This window comes from Sardina pilchardus, chromosome 4 (genome assembly GCF_963854185.1).
Source record: "Sardina pilchardus chromosome 4, fSarPil1.1, whole genome shotgun sequence".
In the NCBI taxonomy this organism is placed as follows: domain Eukaryota; kingdom Metazoa; phylum Chordata; class Actinopteri; order Clupeiformes; family Clupeidae; genus Sardina; species Sardina pilchardus.
In genome coordinates, this window is record NC_084997.1 from 2,271,206 (window position 1) to 2,289,601 (window position 18,396).

Below are 18,396 nucleotides of genomic sequence, written 5' to 3' on the forward strand. Positions count from 1 at the left end.
TATCACACATGATATACTTCGGATCACGGTCGCGGTAGAGCATGAAACTAAAACTAGTGGTGGGCCGTTATCGGCGTTAACGTGCTGCGTTAACGTGCAACTCTTATCGGGCGATAAAAAAAATATCGGCGTTAATCTATTCTCAAAGTTTGGCTGGGAGCTGGGTCTATACCACGCAAGCTATGATCACTTTCACCTTGATATTTTAGCGCGAACGCAAAATGTTTACGAGCGTGCCTGAAAAAAAGTCTAGGTCGCACTGGTGCACCTGACGTTGCTCGGCTGCTTTCTTTCACAACTTGTCATTGTAGACTATGCATGCAACTTTACCAAACAGCGTAGAAGTAACCCCCCTCTCCTTGGCCCACTTTCTTTTGCTCTCCCTCTCCCTCTCCCTCATTCTCCCGTGCGCACTCAATGGACACCCTCAACCCGCCCCTCAACATGCACATTTAATCCAAATAAAACATTCACAATCGTGAAAGCAATGATGCATATAGAGGACGTTAGCTAAAGCTTAATATTAATTCCGGTTAGCATCATTGCTGCAGAAAGTTGATTAAAACTCTTACATTCAAGTCACTCTTGCATGAATTGACTGATAATCTCAATACGTTTTCCAACTCCAAAACTCGACAGGAGAAAAAGTATTAGCCCACATTGAAACTTACAGTAGGCTAAATACACGTGGGGAAACTGAACAGTCCAACCAGTAAACTATGATAAACTAGCCAACTATGCTACTTTGTTTACATTTTGAGGTTTCAAGCAGACAGCTGAATTAAAGAGGCAGAGTTGTAATATGAATATAGGCTACAATCTGCATAAAGTGTGCTGTCATGAATATCAGAAATGTCAGTGTGTAGAATAGGCTTATATAAATAAGTTTGTAAAGAAAATATTCTTTTGTGTTTCAAGCTTTTTCTAGGCTTTTTGTTGTTAAAAAATCATTATATGAAAGGACAGCGATAAAAAGGTGACCTTTTAGCGTTAAAGAGGAACAATGCAGGATTGGCGATTTCATCTCTGGTTTCGATTTTGTTTTTCGTTTTCGCTCGTTTTATGCTTGCGTATTTCTCTGCAGAGCTTCCCCGACAGCTTTAGCGTGTATATTTATACATATATAGGCTATATATAAATATATAAATTGCAAGCGTGGTTCTTCTTGTTCCTTACGCGTCTCTGACTTCCAGATGTAAACAGCAGACGATCGTTCATCAGAAAGTTGCAAGGTTGTAATACCGGATAGGGACACTAGGGGTGGGAGGAAATGTGACTGTTTTCGATAAAACTGGTCAGTCAAGCAAAACAACGATTTCTAAGCGATTTTATGACTATCTAAAAGTTGCATAGGGTCTCTTTAAAGGCGATGCAATGAAAAATGTGGGTGCACCTAAATTTTGTGCTGGTGCACCAAAAATTAATCTAGATTAATCTAGATTAATTTCAAGATTACAGTGAGATTAATCTAGATTAAAAAAATATATCTATGCCCACCTCTAAATTAAATAAACACCTAAACGTGTAAATCGGACTTAATCGTAGCATTGAGAAAGCCTTAAGGCGAGACACTACAGGTGAACAGTGAATCCCCAGATGATTGCTTACATTAACATAATAAAACATTCATTACAAGTTCTCTGTGGAGTTTAATTTGTGCAAAAATGTTCAACAATACTTTTTCAAATTCAAACAAAAATCAATTAATCAAAATATCAAATACAAAATCGAAACAAAAAAAATACAGTCAAAGAAAAAATTAAAACTCGCAAACAAATTATTTGTGTAGTTGCAAAATAAATCTATCTTTAACTGTTTGAATAACTTGTCTTTTGGTTTAAAATAATAATAATAATTTACAGCGACATCATTCGTTTGTTTGCTGCTGGCTTTTTCAGTTGTGATTCTGGCTCTCGCATTTGCGCTGCCTGTCTTTTTGCTTGCAGTTCTGGCACAAACTTCACATGTGGGTGGGTTTCTCTGGGATGCATTTCTATTGGTGCGTTTTGACTCCACTTCACGTCGTGCCTAACAACGCCCCTTAGCTGTTCGATTATACAGTATAAACCAAGGCCTCTCGGGGCTTATTGCTTAATTATATGTCATGTTAAAAAAACTTCAAGGAATTATCCGGAGTAAAATGCACTGTAGATCAATTTATGAATGATTGGGAGTACATACGTTGAGTTGACATCAAACTCATGTAATTCAGGTGTATTTTGAGAAAGTTCGATTTTACCGTTTTTAACCAAAACTCGTTGGAAGTGGAAGTGACCTGGGCATGTCATTTCGCCTCTACAAAACGCTATTTTTATACCTCTTCTACAGTTCCAAACAACATTAGACTTGAGTGGTAGTGAGTAGAGGGTCCCTAAAGCCAAACCGAAGTGTCCCAAGGTCTTCATGTGGTCGGATAGAGAGTCCAGAATGAATTTCATCGAGCCTTTCTGGAAAAGTTGCTGAAATGTTGCTGAAATGTTCCCCTAAAAGATGGCAGCTGCAGCAGCAACATTTCCAGAAAGCTACTGGCTTGATGAAATTTGTAAGTTCTGGCACAGCGTTGTGCACGAATATCCTACCCTTGGTCGCCATGCAATGAAAGTGCCTTTGCCTTTCAGTGCCACCTATTTGTGTGAAGCTGGCTTCTCTGCTCTCACACAGCTACACAGGTGTGCATTCAAATTTGGCAAACAGAAACAGTGAACATCCGTGGTGAACATGTTTTCTTTGAACAGTTAAATTTGAATGATTTGGCGTTAACATTACATTCTAACTGTAATTGCATTGTTGCCTTCATCAAACTCACGTCCACTGTATAGTCGCAGAGAACTACCCCTTCAGACTGTTTGCAAACGTTTGCCGAGATAAAAGGCCAACTGAAAGCTGTTTACAAACGTTCGTCTATGTTTGCTAATTTAAATGCACCTCTCTATACCTATGTGTATTCGTTAGGCTATGAAATGTGTATTCATGTAGGCCTAAATAAATTGTCTTGATGAATGACTGCTGTAATTGTGCTATTGGGTCGCGACTGAATTGGTATATTCAAATGTGGGTCGCTGGGGAAAAAAGATTGAGAACCACTGGTTTAGACAGTCTGTATAGTGTTAAGATGATTGATCTGACTCAAGCTACATATACATTGCCAACAATTCGCTCGTCGTCCATCACCTCAAAGGTCAATTACCAGTGGCTATTTCACCTGGATTTTAACATTCAAACAATCCCTATCATGACCTTTCTAGAACTTACCAAGACTTTGACAGCTGGACCCAGGTTATCCACAGGGAAATCAGGCATGGCCAAATTAGCAGACTCTTGTGAACATAGGGTGGACGCAAAGGACAATAGCTGTGATACCCTACGAGAAGGGGAAAGGAAATCAGGGGATCAGCCCAGTTGAGCTCAAGGTCAGCAAATGCCTTGATACTATGACAGTTCAGTTAATATTAACGAACTACATAATCCACCGTTTTTGGTAACACTTTTCTTGACGGGTTCATTCATAACACATTCGTAACAGTTGTCATGAACTGCACATGAAGTATTCATGACTGTTTCATGAAACATGACTCAACATTCATACCAACCCTTTCATGAATGTGGAAGTGGAAGACAAAACGTCAAAAACTTGTCAAAATAAAAGTACAACAATTGCAAAGCAGCATTGCTGTCTTTTTTTGTTTTAGCCGACCTGATCATGTCACATCTTAGTCAATGGGGAAGTCCAGTGTCCAGGAGAATTTAGTTTTTTGTTTGTCTGTTTATTTTATGATAGTAACCTCTGAAGAATGCATAATCGTCTACAACAATGACTGTATAGATATATAAACAGGAATGTCCACCATTGAGAGGTCCACAGATGGTCAGTAGTTCACTTCCCAGTATGATGAATACTTCACAACTCGTAGAGTAAAGTGACATTTGAAGTAGACTTCATAAAATATTCATGAGATGTTTACAAACGCTGGAGAGGATTCATAGTACCCTGTATATGGATTACTAGATTGTTGGACTTTTATTTTGACAAGTTTTCGTCGTTTTGTCTTCCACATTCATGAAAGTGTTGTTGTGAATGTTGAGTCATGTTTCATGAATCAGTCATGAATGCTTCATGTGCAGTTCATGGCTGTTATGAATGTGTAATGAATGAACCCACCCATGAACCCAAAATGTAAAGAAATGTCATATATAGTTAAAACAAATAATTTGGGTATGTAGGTAGGTTACTATGGTGTTGCTAGGGGTAAACATGGTGGTTGCTTTGCTAAATAAGGCGGTCGCTATGCTAGGACGTATTTTCCAAAACCATAGTTGCTAACTAAGTTACTAATTAAGTACTAGTAGTACTATTAGTACTAACTAACTAATTTCCCATTGCCAACCAACGGTTTTGGGAAATGCACCCCTGATTGCTAGGGTAATCATGTTGGTTGCTATGATGGTTATTAGGTTGGTTAGTAGTGGTTGCTAGATTGTTGCTAAGGTAATTAGAATGTCAGGAGGGTAATTAAAATGTTAGGGTGTTGCTAGGGTAGATAGTGTGGCTGTCACGCTAAATTGAGTGGTTGATATGCTGGATGCTCTGGCGGTTGTGAGGTTGACATCATGGTAATGGTTACTAGGCTGTTGGTAGGGTAATTATGTTGGAAGTTGCTTGTTAAAAACTTCTTATTTATTAGATAAAACGTACAACTTCAAGTACCGTTTACCACCATTCAAACTCGAACTAATTAGTTTATCGTGGGGAAACTGAGGGACCGTACCACTATGAGTAAATAGAAGGGTTTCGCGGGTGACACCATTTTGGCAGGGGTGCTTCAATGTATGTCACTAATAAGGGATTTTTATCTGCAAAATTGTTTTGATGGGAAAAAATTATGCATTTGTTGAGTTTCATGTCAGCTAATTAGATTTATTATTTAGTAATAACTGTGAACTTGAATTTGAATGCTGTTCCAAGTTGCTGCTGGTGCACAACTGTTTATTTTTGATACTAGTAATATAATCAATAATGATGATAATAATAATAATAATAATAATACATTACCTTTATATCTAAGTGTTATTTTGTCTTAGGAAAGTAATGTTTAGTGAGGGAAAGAACCTGAGTCAAACCTGATGCCTTTAGTCTTTTCCACATGGTGAGGTATACAGTTTACTAATGGTATCGGATCGGTATCGGTTGTCAATCGATACACAGAACCCAGGCATCGGTATCGAGACTGAAAAAGTTGGATTGGTGCATCCCTAGTTCAAAGCATGTGTCATATGATAATCAAATTGTCTCGCTCATGTAGCGTTTTAAATACGGTAGAAATGAAATCTAGCGCTTCAGCCTCAATTTGTGTGCACACGGCCCTGCAGTATCATGCCTTTTTATGGGGATTGACAGGCATTTACCCAAGCTAATTAAGAACAATTGGCACACCCTGTAAACTTAAGAAGAATGAAACTGCACCTTTGAGAATCTGCCTAAAAGTTTCCGTAGGATCTTCTTAAGAACACAGTTAAGAAAATTCTCAGGAAGATATTGATGAATGAGGTCCAATGTCCTTAAATACGCTGGTACACATTGAAAAATGAGTGGAATGGCTTCCACCTTTAGAGGTAAACTCTCATAATCATAATTACACAGTACTGTACATACTGTACTTATGTCCAGGTGCAATTTTGACATTTTGTAACAATATACAACTGTTTTATAGATGACATCACTGATTTGATGAATGAAACTTCTATTTGTATTGTTTTTGTAATACCATATCAATATAGTCTATGTATGAGTAGTGTAAAAGGGTTGACAATTCAATATCTTAAATTCATAATACCACTTTGCACTTTCGATGTCCTAATGTATTTACTGTCTGTTTATAAATATATGTGTTGGTTGCTGTAAATGGAAGGGAGACATTACTCACCTCTGTGCTGCAACATTTGGTCCAATACCATATAACAAGTCCAGTTGGTCCTACAATATAAACCTCCATTGAGTAAACAAGTCAAAACGGTTTCATTGGTATGACTGTGCTTTACCAATGGCATACGGACTGATGTTCTAAACGGCATAGCACTTAAACCAGCAGACCTTGAATGGGAGGTAGTAGATGTCTCGAGCTTGAAAGCGTGATCGTAGAGGTGGGTCAAGTGGGTTCCCAGTGTATCTTGGAACAGGCAGCCCCAGGGCAATAACACGGAAATCCTCACTCACACGTACAATTTTCCAAGAATCAAGTTCCTTTTTGGTGTGCTCCTGTAGACATCACATGATACTGCTCTAAAAGACCTTTTGGCTCCATCTTTTTGGGACATTTTAAGCCAATAATGATAACAAAACACATCAGGATTACACAGTGAGACATATTCTGAGACAAATACAAATAAATATAAATATTACAGCCCAGAATCTGTATCTTCCCTGTAATTGATTTTTCTTTTGATTTCAGATATTTGTACAACCTTTAAGTACAGATAAAATGGGCAAGGAAAGGTCTACCTCTAGGAGTCTGTCATAGCGCTGTGCTGCCATAAGAAATCGCCCATCCTCCAGTTGCATTTCTCTATTCTCCAACAGGTTGTTTAGAACTGGTAGCACATTCCTCTCAGCTTTCTCCAGCCCCTCCAGGACAAGGATGCGCCCCTCAATGGCTGCACGGACAGCACACTAGAACAGAACTCAACATTACAATGCAAAACTCTTCCCATGTCCTTGCTTCACTCATGCACAAAGAGGTTGAAGCTGCACTAGTTAAACACACTCCTCCCTGCCACAATATTGCACATTTACCACTGCATGAAAGCGTCCAGTGTAAAGGAGCATTCTGGGAAACTAGCTTATTTGCCGTCTCCCCCAGATGATGCATACCCTTCTCATCTCCGTGTGCAGACACTCACCCACTGTTAGCTAGTATGGCTCATTGGGGAGGTTGGAACCAACTAGCTCAGGGGTGGTCAATTGATAAAGTAAGCAAAGGGCCACTCATTGGACAATTTAAGACAATGTCAATGTCAATGTCAATTTATGTGTATAGCACATTTAAAAAAAAAAAACAGTTGACCAAAGTGCTGTAAAAACAAACAAACAGACAAACAAGAAATATAAGACAAAAGACACTAAGATATAAACAAACACATTTCTGAAAAATAACAAATCATAGGCTACACAAAACAAACGATGCCGGACGGAGTGGCATAATCGCCAGCGTACCCGTGACACCAAGACATACAAAAACAGACAAACAAACAACAAAATAAACAATAAGACATATAAAACATGAATCGCATGTGTGTGGTTCGGTAACACTTTACATTACAGATCGAAGTGGGAAATGTTATGGTAATATGTATGCAATTTAATGGTATCAATATTTTTAAACCACATATTACAAATAATTAATGTGTAATTTGTAGACAATTACTGTGCAATTACCATACAACAACAATGCAAATAACTTGGGTTTGAGGGTAAAATAAAATGGTAATAACTGCTGTAACTATGTACTTACCGAAACAGTAAATATTTAGGATTTACTTATTGTGACAAAATATGTGACCCGGGGGGTATTCCATCAACCTCGCTAAACAAGGCGGCGCTCAACAGAAATAGCCTGGCTTGAACTAGTGTAGACTTCCACTTGAAGCTAAAGCCGTTCCATTAACTCAAGTTAGCTGCATCTTGCCCTCGTTTATTCAAACGAGGCTAAAATCAGCTTCATGTCTGCTCGTGCACGAGGTAGAAAAGTAGACCAAAATCATAGATTGACGAAAAGAGGATACACGTCGTAAAATTAAGGCAAACTAGAAGATTTCAGTTCGATTTACAAGCGCCATCTACAGGATTTTCATCGGAAGTAATCAAATTGAACACGAGAGAAAAAATAGGCCTAGATACAGTAGTTGCCTAAAAAGGAGAATAACGAAATCGTAGGCCTACTGTAAATCGCTAAACAGTAATTATGATGGTTTGAATTGGGACTTTGATTGTCTTCACTCTGAACAAAACGAGTGAATAAGTAGGCTATTTAAACTCAAAACAACTTTGGCAGCTATTCAACATTGATAACGTTTGTAGATTAAAAGGGTTCATTCTAAAATATTTTTTCGGTGGTCATAAAATAAATTAGTATTGTCTTGGGAGTATTGGGAGAAAACCTATTGTCTCCCATAAGCATATAGGCCCTAGTTCTGCCAAAGTGTTTGTGAAATTATCTGAAATGCAATTTGGCTTTCAATGTCATTTCATAGGCCTAATTTAATTTGTGTAATACAGTTGGTTTGATATCCGAAACTATAGGCCTAATCAATAGACTATATGAAGCTGTTTTAATTATTATAGCCTTTACAGAATAAGCTGCCTCATCGTATAGCCCACTGACAGCCTGCCTGTCACTGAACAAGCTACTGTAGCATACATGACCCTTTATCAATAGTGATGCCTTTCATTAAAGAGTAGGCCTATAACTAAACATGGCAATATTAATGTGTTAACATAGCCAATATAAATTCATCGCATGGGATCCGAACCCGAGAACACGCAAAGCATGCTTTGGTTAATGTCCTGTCACGCTGCGCATGACACCACGACAGACTTCCTCTATGCAGAGACGCAAGATTCCTTGGACCACACTCAGATCAAGTTCAAACAATGTAGGCTAAGTTGCATAATTTTCAGAAATTCTTTGAAACTAGCGAATAGGTAGCCTTAATCAATAGCCATTAACTGACTGAACGCCGCCTCATCCGCGGCTAGGTTTAACCGGCCATTCCCCGGCTAGGTCAGTGAGGACAAGAGGCGCGATATTCCAAAGCCGCCTCGGTGTAGGCGTAAACATGTAAGAACTTAACCTGACTTTCGCCAGATCCTGTAGTTCGCTGTCTGCTTCACACAAGGATCTGGGACTTCTCGATAGGAGATGTATTTCTGAAGGCGGGTCCTTGTAAAACATCCTCGCATGTGATTTGATAAACCACTTGCCTGTTATCTTGAATGACGTGCTAGGCTTCTTCAAGCTCTTGCCAAACCCGGTCGGAAGAAGAGTAAAAATATCCTTGCCACCAGTAAATGTCTTCAAAACTATTCTCTGTTAATCTTTTAAAGAATGAATACGTGATAGATTCGACAAAACGGTTGAAATAGCAGAATCAATGTCAGCACAAGACTCCTCGCTGCGTGCCGCCATTGTTATTTGAATCAAACACTCGCTTCGGCGCTCCTGATTGGTTGCTCATTTTTTGAGCACTGGCACAGGGGTTTGGATTGCCCTCGCGTCCAGACCCTTGTGTGGAGCTCAGCGAAACGCCTCTGGTGGAGCATGGCGGAACTACAAGGGTCTGGCGAGAGTCAGGCTAGTAAGAACTGGGTGTGAAGTTGAACAGTGACGTACAACAACATAGGCGTCGAAGTCTCGTGACACTACTGTCATTCTCAAAACAGTGGTGCAGCTCTCTGTCAAGTTCTCTGCTCCTCCGTTTGATATTTCTAGATCTTCTGACTAACTTTACTCTACTTATCCAAACTGACGACATCACCACTGTCACTAGATATAAAGCAAACATTGATTTTCACTCGGTGCTATTTACTGACCGTAAAAAAGTGTCATTAGTAGCCTATGCAGTATGTCTGGTATGCACTGTTGTTTGTGGCTAGCTAGACTTGCTAGCTCGATGTGACACAATATTGTAGCGCGGCTCGGATATGCTTGTGTTCATTCAAGGGGGAAATGTAGCCTACGGCTAAGATGGTTAAGCAGCCTGTTGTCATAAGATAGTTGACGGTTACGCATTATAGGTGTACTAGACTAGTCAGCTGATGTGTTGTGGGATAAGGGGTTTATGTTACGGGATGCCACCCATGTTGTGGGATATAGCCACGGGGATCTTAAACAGGCCACTTCCATGTAATGTCATTCCTCATATTCATCTGGTAATAAACATTTCCTAACAGAGTAATTCTTGCCTCGTCACAATAACTCTCCACTCATTCCGCTTGGACTATGCATTATATACCTTTCCCTGCCTCACGTCTGCCAGGTTCCAAACTGTCTTCCTAACAGCAGTTACAATCAGTATTTTTGTGATAACAACAAAACAGCTCTGCAAAGTTTAAACCAACGATGCTAATTAGCGATTAGCGATTAGCCATTTAAAATGCAGAGCCTACCCTCATAAGGAGACCTCTCCAATTCAGAAAAATGCATTAAACTAAAATTGGACAACGTTGTTATGTTTCTTAAACCTTAGGGTGGGTATGATATAGGCCTAGCCTACATGCTTTAACGAAATACGTTGTCAATGGTTATTTGAGCAAGCTAGCCAAGGTCTAGCTAATTTATCCTGGCTGTAGATAAAGCAGGATAGGCTATGTTTTCCCAATATGTTAGCAATTAATAAATAAATGCTGAGATGTTTGGCGATTTAATTGACATTTGAAAGAACAGTGTGCTAGATGGACCACAAGGACCAGTGTTAATATGTGAACAGTATGATGATGATCTGACAGCTGTGCTCAGCATACAGTCAGTCAGCTGTTTGCTGATTTTAAGTCTTTCAGCAGTGTGTGCACAACTCTCGTTGTTGACAGCTCCGCCCATGTCTCAGCTAGCCGCCGCATAGCCGGCTCGCGTGCTCACTGCAGTCGCCCCGGGAATATGTGTACCCTCAGGGGAGGACAATTGGCAGCGTAAATCACCTCGGCGATTAGCCGGCTATCAGTGAGTACAATCGGGACTAGCCGGCTAAAAGCCCGTGCATCGCCGGCTATCTGTGCAGTCAGTAAACGGCTAATGATTGCAACACTGTCGGGAAAAAAGTTTCTCCTTCTACTTTTTAAGTTGTAGGCTAGGCCTACAGGTGACGAAAGCACAGGTTGACGGAACCAACTTTTGGGACTCGTTTTCCGACTGGTGGGTTTTTTTGCAACACAGATAAATTTAGCTCGGCAGTTAGCCTGCCACCGACCAGGTTAGTTCAGAAGCATATGTTACCCCAGCAACTCAGCTGAGATTCCTGTTAGCGGGAGTAATGGAACTGAACTCTCTCTAAAATTAGCGAGGCTTATCAAAGTTAGCCACGATTTACGGTTAGCTCGCTTGATGGAATACCCCCCTGTTTTCTGTTGTTATGATGAAATAAATGAGGTAATTTCACAATAACTATATGGTATCAGGGCTGTAAAATACTGCTTTGTCTTTTCAAAAGGTTTGCTGTACGGTGGGGAGTTGTTGAAATCCTTTCGAAAAGGCAAAACAGTATTTTACAGCCCTGATACCATATAGTTATTGTGAAATTACCTTATTTATTTCATCATAATAACAGATAACAGGTCACATTTTACCATCAAACTAACTACTACAAAAACTTTGACCATTGGGTAATTGTGCCATAACACTTAAAGTTACTATGTAATTTAGTCCTTCATAGCACCATCATGTTGGTATAATTACAGAAATATTATGTCACAATAAGTAAATCCTAAATATTTATTGCTTCGGTAAGTACATATTTTACGGAAGCCCTGAACCGCAAGTGAAGAAACATTTTTTTGAGATGCTATCCTGTTATTTCGAGATCATACCTCGTTATTTCAAGATAATATCTCATAATTTCGCGATAATACACATATGTAAAAAAATATATATATTTTTTTTCTTTCAGATATTATCTCGTTATCTTGAGATAATATCTCGTAATTATGAGATACTATCTCGTTATTTCGAGATTACACACTTAGGTAAAAAAAATATATATTATTATTTATTTATTTTTTACTTTGAAATATTATCTCGCTATTTCGAGATACTAAGTCGCTATTTCGAGATATTATCTCATTATTTCGAGATATTATCTCGTTATTTTGAGATAATATCTCGTTATTTCATGATAAAAGTCACATCTCGAAATAACAAGATAATATCTCGAAATAACGAGATAATATCTCGAAATAACGAGATAATATCTCGAAATAACGACTTAGTATCTCGAAATAACGAGATAATATCTGAAAGTTAAAAATATATATATATATATTTTTTTTTTTTTACCTAAATAACGAGATAATATCTGATATTATCTCGAAATAACGAGATAATATCTGAAGGAAAAAAAAACTTTTTTTTTTTTTAACATATGTGTATTATCCCGGAATTATGAGATATTATCTTGAAATATCGAGATATGATCTTGAAATAACAAGATAGCATCTCATTTTTTTTTTCTTCACTTGCGGTTCAGGGATTCCGTACATATTTACAGCAGTTATTACCATTTTATTTTACCCAAGTTATTTGCATTGTTGTTTTATGGTAATTGCACAGTAATTGTCTAGAAATTACACATTAATTATTCGTAATATGTGCTTTAAAAATATTATTACCATGAAATTGCATATATATTACCATAACATTACCCACTTATTTTAATGTAAAGTGTTACCAAAATGGTAAAAAATGTACATGAATTTAACAGGCGACAAACTGATTTGCAACCATCAATTTTGAATTTATTCACAGGAATAGAGCTGCACCTGCACCTGCCGGGATGGCATATCCAGTAGCCAGAGTTGGGATATGTGTGAAGTACGTATCATTTGTTGTATTGGGAGAACAGGGTCAACTTTGCTTTGCATGTTTACACATTAGAATAAAGTTGGCACACGCACATATTCTCCCTCTGCGATTTCAGACTGAGGTCCTTCAAATGGGTCCATACATCCACTCTGAAGGAAAAGTCAATCATCCAATCCGGATCTTGAAATTCTGGAAAAAATCTAGCTATACCGACGTTCACAAGAAACTTCCCTGTTTCTCCTCTCAGGTCTTACACACAGCGAAACATCTTCCCTCGGCTGAGCCAGCGAACGTTTGAGTGGTATGGCACGCCTGCCTCACTCTCCTTCTGCAACTGCAGAGCAAAGATCCTTGATTGCTAACCAGATAGACCTTTCGCGGTAACACTTTACTTGACGGGTTCGTTCATAACACATTCATAACAGCTGTCATGAACTGCACATGAAGCATTCATGACTGTTTCATGAAACATGACTCAACATTCATACCAACCCTTTCATGAATGTGGAAGACAAAACGTCAAAAACTTGTCAAAATAAAAGTACAACAATCGCAAAGCAGCATTGCTGTCTTTTTTGTTTTAGCCAACCTGATCATGTCACATCTTATTAGTCAACGTGGAATCCAGTGTCCAGGAGAATTTAGTTTGTTTGTCTGTTTATTTTATGACAGTAACCTCTGAAGAATGCATAATCGTCTACACCAATGACTGTATATATAGATACAGTATATAAAACAGGAATGTCCAACCATTGAGAGGTCCACAGATGGTCAGTAGTTCACTTCCCAGTATGATGAATACTTCACAACTCGTATAGAAAAGTGACATTTGAAGTAGACCTTATAAAATATTCATGAGATGTTTACAAACGCTGGGGAGGATTCATAATACCCTGTATATGGATTACTAGATTGTTGGACTTTTATTTTGACAAGATTTTCGTCGTTTTGTCTTCCACATTCATGAAAGTGTTGATATAAATGTTGAGTCATGTTTCATGAATCAGTCATGAACGCTTCATGTGTAGTTCATGACAGCTGTTATGAATGTGTTATGAATGAATCCGTCAAGTAAAGTGGTACCGAACATAGTGACTTTGTAGCATATGACGGAGGTGAATTTTAGCTAGTTGGGTGGCAGTACGCTAAGTCAAAAAGTGATGTTTTCAAAGTTAACGTTCATCAGAATCCTGGGATATGCCCGCTTGACAACAGGGGATATAGAACTAAAGACTGGCTTTTGGCCGTAGCAACCATCCATTTAGAACTAACAACTGGCCTTTGGCCATAGCAACTATCCATTTAGAATTAGTTGAAATGCGTCTGGGAAAAGAAGTTCAAGTTAATATATATTTACTCGCATTTGCGACGAGCTGCTCGCAGTGTACAGCCCTGGTTTCAAGGCTGTTTTCTCAAAATTAGTTTTTTTGTCATTTTCCAACATCTCAGCCTATGCAGCACCTACATTATGTAGGCTACACCAAAATGTCCAGTTACACACTTATGAGTATTTTGAAGATATTTACAGTTGGATACTGGATGTGAGAAGGAAAATATAGGTGTTCCTACAGTGCATTTCTATCAATAGTGTGTGAAATGAATGTCCCACACTGGGAATAGGCCTACTGCAGCTGAAGAAGACTTGAAGAAGAATCTGTCTATTCACATTTTTCTACCAGCCATTGATAAGTTGATTACATTTCTATATTAACATGTTGTATTAAAGAAAAGATAGAAAATAACTCATTGTGTGTGCTGTAAAGTGGTTTAAAGAAATGAAATCGGAATCAGCTAAAATACTATGAAAAATCGGAATCGGCCAGAAAATTGCAATCGGTGCATCTCTAGTTGTTATAGATTTAGTGAGGGTATGGTACCAAAATAAAATACAGTTGAGTGCCAGCACCGATATCAGTTCAAATGTGAAAGATACGTTTATGCCACACGCTAGCATCTACTGTTTTCCCAGTTCATACTATTCATACTTTTCCTATTCAAAAACTTGTAAAAAATGATCTGGCTTGCTTAAAGGAACACTTCACTGTTTTTTTTTCCATATTAAACTACGTTATTCCCTTAACTAAGACGAGTTGATTACATATTGATTACATACCTCTCACGTTTCAATGCGTGCACTCACTGGCTCTGGCACGCGGCGCTACTTTGATAGTACTTAGCTAGCCCAGTTCATTCATTAGTATCCAAACAGAGATGAAGTCAGAAGTGACCAAACACCTCCATGTGAGACAAAATAAAACGTGGTGCATTTCTAAGCAGGTAAGAGGGATATATTGTGTGGCGGAATAACACTTGGGAGCACTTATGATATTACTGCGCCGAGTTGAAGTGCTCCCAAGTGTTATTCCGCCACACATAGTTATCCCACATAGTTAACTAGAAGAGCACTCAGAGAGCGCAGCTACCTCCGCCTGCATTGTTCTTCCTAGGTTGTCATACATTTGAACCTAAACTATTCAGATCGCCACCACGTGGCCATACCATGCCATTACACCACTAAGTTAAATACATAAACGCCGACGGAATCCCGATGGAATTACGGATCACTCCCAAAATGTAATCGTTTCTTCCTTGGGTCATGTCCGACCTTCCCTGAAAATCTCATCGAAATCCATCCTTTACTTTTTGAGTTATCTTGCTAACAGACAGACAGACAAACAAACAATCAGACAGACAAAACGGTGAAGTGTTCATTTAACGTGGTAGTAATGCAAAATTTCACAAGACATTTTTTGTTGTTGTTGCTGTTGCTAGAATCATAAATGTGGAGGCAGCTCCTTGCTAGACAATGTCAATGGAGACCAAGTGACTGTTTTCACTGAAATGGTGATCAGGATCTCTCCTGATGTTTTTAATCCATTGACTTCAAAGCACTAGGTCTGTGGAGGAACAGTGGAAAGTTTGTCCTTGGTCGTTTGGATGAAGAGCGTTTCGGCATGCAGCAGTGAGAAGCCATTGCTTGTAACATTAACATGATCAATTCTGGTCAGTGTACCCCTCAGCCTCATTTTGGCTTTCTAAAACTGATGGCAAGGTGTCCCAGACATCAACCCTTCATAAATAAATGACATGGTATACAGTGGGGAAAATATGTATTTGAACCCATGCTAAAGTTGACTAAAAAGAAGAATATAAAATCTTTTGGAAACTGATCTTAATGCCTTAAAGGGATAGTTCGGATTTTAAGACACGAAGTTGTATGGGTTCCCTGTCAGCAACGTAGTGCATCAGCACTGACTTACCCCCGACAGCGTCCTGTGAGCCGAGATCCAGCCGGTTTTTGATCGTTTTTGATGCCGGACTATTTTCTTCAGCAAGTTTCTGGGGTCACGAAAGTAAAGTGTTTTTCTTCTCAAAACCATATGCGTTCAACAGAGTGATATATTTGCACCACAAAAACGTTGTCCAGCTGTCAGTAGCGCGCAGTGATAGGAATCGCGAAAAATAAGTAAGTGATAACGAGGTTTGAATTTTTCCTGGACAACGTTTTTGTGGTGCAAATATATCACTCTGTTGAACGCATATGGTTTTGAGAAGAAAAACACTTTACTTTCGTGACCCCAGAAACTTGCCGGACTACTTTCTTCAGCATCAAAAACGATCTAAAACCGGCTGGATCTCGGCTCACAGGACGCTGTCGGGGGTAAGTCAGTGCTGATGCACTACGTTGCTGACAGGGAACCCATACAACTTCGTGTCTTAAAATCCGAACTATCCCTTTAATTAAAAAAATGAGTAAAAAGGACACCAATTTTCTTTGAGAATGAAGAATGTATCGTAAATAAATAAATGTTCTTCCTTATAATACAAGAGTATAATCATTTGACCCCTTTGTTAAGAGGCAGGAAGATTGTTTTGCATATTTTTATTTTTAAAGGCCAGCTATCTGATGGATTCAGAGTACTATGCATCCTGGCCCCTGGAATTAAAACAGACCCATATCACCACATACCATAACTAGAGATTGGCATGGTGTTTTTTTTTTCAGTTAGCCTATTATAGTACAGTGTGCTGAGCCAGAAAACAAGTTCTTGCTGGCATTTGTTGTTATTTTTCATTTTTGCAGAAATTGCTTGTACAGATGTTAAATAACAAGATTGTTTTCTCTTTTCATCATCATTGTCATTTTTTGAAGAGAGCCCTAATGTGCAGAACGATTTGTGATCTTTTGCCTTTTCTTTCAATTTAATGATAACTGATCACACTTTTTAAACAAAAGGTGCCAAAACACTTGGAAGATAGCAGATCCTGGATAACCTTTAAGATAAACAGACGCCCTTTGTAGTAGGCAAAGTTATATTAGCCTAGTCATTTCTTAATCTAGGCCTATTGGCTAATGCTTTCTTTGATTTAAAAGTGTCATCGCTGCCTTTTATAATGTAGTCTTAATATGGATCTCATTTTACATCCAAATCCAGCATGGTTTAGGTACTTGTAGTTGGCCTATACTGTAAATTAATCTCTGCCTAAATAATGATGTCATAGAAATGTGAAAATTTGACGACAAAGTTGATTGACCCTTTTCTATCAATTTAAGCAAAAAAATCTATTTTAACATCCAAATCCAGCGAGAATACACAGGACACAGCACTATTTGCTGGTTTGCTCAATGAACATCAAACAGGAGCATTCCAAAGGCCAAAGGGAACTTATGAGGATGCATAGTATCCTGGATCCATGAAATAGCTGGCCTTTAAAAACAAATGTATGTAAAAAATCTCCTGCCTCTATGGGAATTTAACACAAGGGTCAAATACTTATTATTCCTGTATTTTAAGGAAGAACATTTATTTATTTGCGATACATTCTTCATTCACAAAGAAAATTGGTGTGATGATGATTTGTACTCGTTCTGAACACACATCTCCCATTTGGGTGTCTTATTCCTTTAAAGGTTAGATTTTTACTCATTTTTTTAATTAAGGCATTAAGATCAATTTCCAAAAGACGATTTTATATTTCTCGTTTTAGAATAGAATAGAATAGAATAGAATGTATTATTTTTTGATCACCTGAGGGGAAATTCAGTTATCTGCATTTAACCCAATTTAACCGAAGTAGTGAACACAACAGCACACAGTGAGCACACAGTGAGGTGTATCACACACTAACCCAGAGCAGTGAGCTGCCTGCCCAACCAGCAGCGCTCGGGGAGCAGTGAGGGGTTAGGTGCCTTGCTCAAGGGCACTTCAGCCGTGGACTGGTCGGGGATCGAACCGGCAATCCTCCGCCTAACCAGTAGGCCACGGTTGACTCTAAATTAAGTCAACTTTTCCAATGAAAAAGAGTGTCAATAGGTGGTTTCTTGCCTGGTCAACGTAGAAGGCCGTTCCAGATCTTATCTCTCTGCGTTGTTTAAGATCTGTTTCAGTGGTATCACGAGAGAGGGCAACATATTCAACTTCCCGCTTTGTCAACTCCTGCAGAGCAGAATCAAATGTTCAAATAACGGCAGAAACTGGAGGAATTGATGAAAAGATGGAAAAAATGATAAGGAAAACACTGGCTGCTTATTTTTTTTATCACAATTCTTTTAGCATGTCTTGGCAGGGATAAGTATCAAAGTCTCATGACCTCACTACAGGTGTGCCTCAGGGATCAGCGGCCCTGCTTTTCTCTATTAACACCACTTCTTCGGTGAGACCATTCGTTCCCATGGATTGACTATCATTGCTATGCGGACTCAACTTTACCTATCTTTCCCACCTGAGAACTCTAGTGTTTGACAGCTTGACTCATCTTCACTGACCCTGAAATAGTTTGGCACGTAACTTGGGCGTCATAATTAATGACCAACTTAACTTCTCTGAGCCTC

The 18,396-nt window shown here is 38.8% G+C and overlaps 1 protein-coding gene across 1 annotated transcript in view; it reads right to left on the bottom strand.

The window, feature by feature from the left end:
• Positions 1-18,396, bottom strand: part of vwa8 (von Willebrand factor A domain containing 8) — a 284,869-nt gene that overhangs the window by 258,498 nt on the left and 7,975 nt on the right. The window contains exons 4-8 of the mRNA XM_062533722.1: positions 17,891-18,001; positions 6,497-6,664; positions 6,089-6,253; positions 5,922-5,971; positions 3,253-3,361 (exon numbers count right to left, since the gene is read on the bottom strand). Of these exons, the coding sequence (XP_062389706.1) occupies positions 3,253-3,361; positions 5,922-5,971; positions 6,089-6,253; positions 6,497-6,664; positions 17,891-18,001 (603 nt within the window). The remainder of the gene's footprint in view (positions 1-3,252; positions 3,362-5,921; positions 5,972-6,088; positions 6,254-6,496; positions 6,665-17,890; positions 18,002-18,396) is intronic.